The sequence below is a fragment of the Aplysia californica genome, unplaced genomic scaffold, assembly GCF_000002075.1.
Source record: "Aplysia californica isolate F4 #8 unplaced genomic scaffold, AplCal3.0 scaffold00269, whole genome shotgun sequence".
NCBI classification, from domain to species: domain Eukaryota; kingdom Metazoa; phylum Mollusca; class Gastropoda; order Aplysiida; family Aplysiidae; genus Aplysia; species Aplysia californica.
The window spans coordinates 341192-346984 of record NW_004797539.1 but is presented as its reverse complement, the minus strand read 5'-3'; the positions used below and the strand labels follow the sequence as shown (position 1 = coordinate 346984).

Genomic DNA, 5793 nt, shown 5'->3' with positions numbered 1-5793 from the left:
TTCTCTTTTTCTTTCCCTGTTTTTCTATCGTTCTATGTCTTTATTTCTTCATTTCCCCCTCTTCATTTCTCCTGTCAACTCACGCCGTCCACTGCACATGTACTTATCTCTTTATCTTCATCTTTGTTTTGTTCTCTCTCTTTCTCTCTCTCTCTCTTTCTCTGTCTCTCTCTCTCTCTCTCTCTCTCTCTCTCTCAGTGGGTGGTTGGTGGGTGCTCTGATGTGGTTTGCTTCTTCTTTCCTATAAAAAATTGTCTATCTCCCCTCCTTCTTTATTGTACCACCTAATCTTCGGCACTTATATAACCTTATTGTGTTGCAAGTGCCGTTAAACACTTACTAAAAAACCAAAAACAAACCCAATGTAATGGTGAGGGGAGCGGGATTGCAGGTAGGTGTAAGTGATGTCACGGCGCAATAACCATGTTTCTTGTTGGTGTTGCTTCCCCTCTTCTCAAGGCTGAAGGGCTTTGTGCACCGCTAGACAATGAGTGAAATATAGTAAAACCTTGATAACATACTCGGCTGAAAAGTACTCTCGACTGTAAATTAGTGTAACATTCTCTTCCTGAAGTCCGGATTGTTAGAATTTTTTCTACCATACTCAGGAATACAACATATCATCTGCAGTGAGAGGGCGGGTTTTTATCAGAGCGTCATTAAATTGGTACATGTGTACTGTTAGTTTTTGCTGCCAGTGAACGCTGATTAATAAAGTGTTCGAATAAATATCTCTCGGTAACCTTTTCTTTTGCTGCCATTTTATTACAGTACTACTAGCATTAAAATAGAGTAAAAGATTTTGTTATAATGTCCCTTGATTTTGGCGTCTTGATGGCTAGTTAATTGGGGATGAATTGTTGATCTTTTTTTTCACCCCCCCCCTGACATCAACTCATCCATAGTCGACTGTTAATGACTTTGCTTCAATGATATTTTATAATGTAGACTGATTGATCTCGACCTTTGAGGTATTTTTTAGTTCTTTTGGATGTTTCTGTTTTTTGAATGTCAGTCCAGCTTAAACCTTGTTTCTGACTGAAGTTGTCTGTAGGCCATTCCCAAAGGGGGGATATTGACGTGTCCTCATGTACAGTAGTATTGTAAATGGGCTGATTTATCAATGTCATGCTCATACTGTGCTGGAATAACATAGGGGGAACTGCTTCTATTTCTTTCCTCATCCTTACTATTGTAATTTTTTCCTCTACTTCTTTTGTATACGTATCACTCTCTTGTGAACTGCTATTTCCGGGGTGCCTTGATAGTTGAAGTAGACTTTGTGCTGTTGAGGCTAGAGTGGTAAGCAGGGTAAGCCTGATTCCCAGTTTGGATTTCTCTTTTGACATCCACCCCTTGGCACTCTTATGACCGTGTATGCAGTTGCGAGTGCCGTAAAACCTTACTAAAACTAAAAAAAAAACCCAGAAACCTTGTTTGATCACAGCAAATTTTGTTTCTTCCTTATAGGTTGACAGTGGTGGAAATTTCTTCACTCTTACAACTTGTGATAATCAAGACATCAGGATTCAAATGCAGGAGCCGGTGAGTGCTATCACTTCATTTTCCTGTGTCATTAATTGATACTTTTACTTTATTTATGATAGTTTTTGGTGTGTTGATCTATCTCTTACATATTAAATCTTAATACTGTTACATTATTTGTACTGAACTGTGTAGTCTGGTGTACCCAAGCCCCCCCCTCCCTCTCAAAAAAAGGAACATGCTAAAAATAAGAACAGGCAAATACGAGTTCCTTAGATTTGAGTGACTCTCTTTTTTTATTCTTGTTAAAGCTTCTTTTCGTTAACTTATATTTATCTATGATAATAATAAATTGCATTTATATAGCGCTTTTCCACAAAGAAGTGCTCAATACGCTGTACAATAATGCTACGAACATATGCAGCGCACGGCTCCTATAGTAATCCTCTTTCTCTCTCTCTCCACTCTGTCTCTGTCTCTCTCTTCTCTCTCTCTCTATCTCTCTCTCTCTTTCTCTCTCTCTATCTCTCTCTCTCTCTCCAGTACATCCTTGAGTAAAGACAATCCCATGCTTTTGGTTGCCAACCCTGATGGCCTTCTGTTCAAATGACAGTGATGGACTTTTTTAACCCTTCCAGCCCCATGCGCGTATATTTTCAGCAGTGCTTGTACCTCCCACCAACCCAAGGGCGTATATTCTCAGTTTCGGGGGAAACCGAATTTTGTGCATTTTTCGAAATTAACGAACCTAATAAACTTAATGTTCATAATATTTGTTCATTTTCCTTTATACATTGCTACATGTTATCATCTAAACCTCATTACAAAGATACTGCATCATTTATTAGAATGCATGCCTCTTTTTCTGAAATACTGCTGTATTAGCTGGGACTGGGGTTAGGGAGTGCACAAAAATGGCTGGGGCTGGAAGGGTTAAAACTCTTCCTACATTTTCCATCTCAATAGAGTGGTCTTGTCATTTAAACATAATAAATACACTGTACACGTTTATTTTAAGCTTTTTACAATGGACTGTTCTGAAGCTATTTTCAGAGTTGCTATTTTGATCTGCGGTATTCCTCACCAAATTTAAATCATGTAGTTGTTGTTTTTGGGCTAGATGTTGGACATTATGAATATAAAAGCTTTTATAATTATGTAAACCGTATAATTGTATTGTTCCAACGGGGTCAGCTTTTTCAAAGAATGTATATGTTCACATTCCAGTAATTCATTGATAATTGTGGTGAATATCTTTGCGTTGATCAAGTTTTTTAAAAATGACAGTGTGGCTGTGAATTGGAAAAGGTTTAATAGATTTATTGTTTTCCACTGTGTAGTTGCTCAGTTTACTGAGTCTTTAATCGTTTGTGGGGTCCTTTGTAGACTAAAAGTTATTTCATAACACGGAATGAAATGATACATAATGTATAATTGCTGTTCCATATGTACTTATCAATTTCTTTTCTTTTTCTTTTGCTTAGCTGAGAGAAAGGGTCTCAGGACTGACAGAAGTCACAGGCACAGTGCGTTCTAAGACTTCCCTGGAGGCGGAGAATGTTGTGGTTTTCTCTGAGGAAGCAAGTGCAAACTTTGGTAATTGAAACTGCATAAAATATGAAAACTTTGCACTCAGTTTTATGACTTTTCTTGTGAACCTGCTGATTAGATTTGAATAGTTATCAACCTCTCATATTCGATGTTTGAGGTGAATGGTGAACATTCAGAGGACACCACCATTAATTGCTGTTCTTCACGTAGCATAGAAGTCGTATTAAGCAGGGTGCAAATCACCATTACATTCAGATTATACGTGTTCTGTAGAATTTTTAATAAAGATATAAAAATTATAATTTGGGAAAAAATATTTTAGACAAAAACAAATGGTGTCTACTTTCACATCATTGCTGTGGCAAGAAAAATGAGTTGCTCGTTTTGACATTGCCTTACAAAGTGAAAAACAACTTTGGTGTTGCTTATTTTTCTGAAGACAGAGCTAAATTTCATTTTTAGAAGGCGTACAAATATGACGAACAATTAACCAACGTGCAACACTCAACTGCCATGGTATGCATTTGTATGAAGTCTAGGAAGAATGTCTGATTAGAACTACCGTAACTGAAAATAGCTTTTAAAGGGAAAGTAGAATTGTTCTTCTTTCTTTGAGCTTTTGAATGGCGGTAATTGACCACGAAATAGTGTGCGTGTGTGTGTGTGTGGATCTTTTGAGCAAATATGACAAAATGGAGGATGCAATGGAGTTGGTACTTGGACAAATCCCAGGAACGTTTGAAAAGACATAAAAATTCAGCCCGTGAAGCAATCTTGACCAAACAAAAATACCGGTACATTGAAAGTTCATTTCTCTATCTATTATAATATCATGAAAACCTGACAGTCACAACTATATTGGGAGAAATAAATAACTTGCCCATACAGTACACAAATAGAGACTGGCTCGTTGTAAGCAGTTTCCTTTTTGTAATATTTATTATAGTTACTTTGCCCTTTTCCCTGATGATTTTGTTAAGCATTTTTTAAAAGACATCATACACATTCTATTTATAGAGGATTATCTCCGTTTTTCAGGATTTCGGGGCATGCATCGGGAAAATTCCCAGGAGTTAAATGGTTAATAGTGTTTTAGTCATCATACAACTTCCTATGTCAATCTCAACAATCTCAAACCTGGTCTAGACTCTAATGAGGGTGGGGTTACAAAAGGGAACTGCCGTGGTCCCTGGCGATTACATAGGACTGCCAGGACCGAAATGATGTCCTATTATAACTGAACTCTGTTATCAGAGTGTATGACGTAAGGGGACATAGATGTTCTCGTGGCCTATGAGCTTTCACTATGTATTTTGACAGCATTATAATTAAGCCTGTTCTCCGTATGGTATAAGTGCCCTAAAAGTGAGATTTCTTTCATATCAGTAGAGTTATCACAACTAGTTTGAAAATTGCTTGAATAAAGTAGCCATTCTGAAAATGTCTTTAAAATATTACAATTCGTAAATTTTAGAGTTGTTAGGTGATGCAGTTCACTGTGTTAACTGCTCAAATGCTTTATTTGCTTCCACAGACGCTTCATTGTACCAGAAAGCCATAGAAGTGAGTCAACGTCATCCAAACTTTTACATACAGAGTGGACATATTGAGGATTGAAAAGGCTTCGGTAGCTAACATACTTGTTTTGTATATATAAACATTCTTTTTCATCATTTTGTGATTGTTAAAAAATTTGCCTGATTTAGTGGTTTTCAGACAATTTTGAGATTTTCTCTGCACTTCTTTCCTGAGGGCGTTGAGGAATTTACTTGAGCTTTGTCCTTACTCTCATCTGACCCCCCCCATCCCCCATTGCATTCACATCACTGAGTCAGTTAGTGGTCATCATTCATGTTTTCCCCTTTAGGACTTGATCAATGTAATAAAGTGGTAGATTTACCAAACTGAATATTCTGAATTTGTCTGTTCATTTTGTCATTTTCAAACTTTTATCATCATCATCATTGCTTTTCTCACCCTGCACCAGGGTATAGGCCACGGACAAACACCTTCCACCTTTCTGTATCCTTGTCTAGCCTCTTGATGTTATTCCATGTCTTCCCACTTTTCTGTACATCGATTCCTGTCAAACTTTTATATATTGGGATAGTGACATTTTGCACCATGACTGCCATGAGATACAGGGTGATCCAATCAAAAACGTAACAACTTTTTTTCTTAACATCTCACACAGAAATTGTTCTAGAATACTGTAATTTGGAACAGATATTCATTCAAAAGGAATTTGCTTAATATAAAATTCTATAAAGATAAAACTTATTTTTGAAATCGAAAACGAAGAAAGAAATACCTATAAAAACTCAAAATGCACCAATTAAAAATATTTAAAGGAAAGTCATGAATCAATTGCCTTCCCCCCCCCCCCCCCCCCTTTTCTTTCTATCTAACTTTTAATTTTTGCATTCTTGTAACATTTAACCCTATCCGTACACCCTGGGGTCATTCTGTACCCCCGGGGTTGTATTCTTCACATTTTAGAATACTTCTAATAAGAAGATTTCTTTGAAACTTTCAGTATTTCTCAAAAAATCATTTTGTCTGACTTCTATGCAAAGCGTACAGATCGTAATAATGAGTAAATTTCCTCTTTGGGTGGTTGGCGGGGACTCTGGTGTGGTTTGCTTCTTCTTTCCTATCAAACATCTATCGTCCTTATCTCCCCTACTTCTTTTATATTTTGTTACTCTCTTGTAACACCTCTAATCTTCTGGCGCTCATATGACCTTATGCAGTTGC

The 5793-nt window shown here is 37.0% G+C and overlaps 1 protein-coding gene across 1 annotated transcript in view; it reads left to right on the top strand.

Annotated features, from left to right (window-relative positions):
* LOC101852861 overlaps positions 1-4950 on the top strand; it is a 7275-nt gene extending 2325 nt beyond the window's left edge. Inside the window, exons 2-4 of the mRNA XM_005101042.1 lie at positions 1471-1545; positions 2970-3081; positions 4571-4950. Of these exons, the coding sequence (XP_005101099.1) occupies positions 1471-1545; positions 2970-3081; positions 4571-4653 (270 nt within the window). The 3' untranslated portion in view covers positions 4654-4950. The remainder of the gene's footprint in view (positions 1-1470; positions 1546-2969; positions 3082-4570) is intronic.
* Positions 4951-5793: the final 843 nt, after the last annotated feature.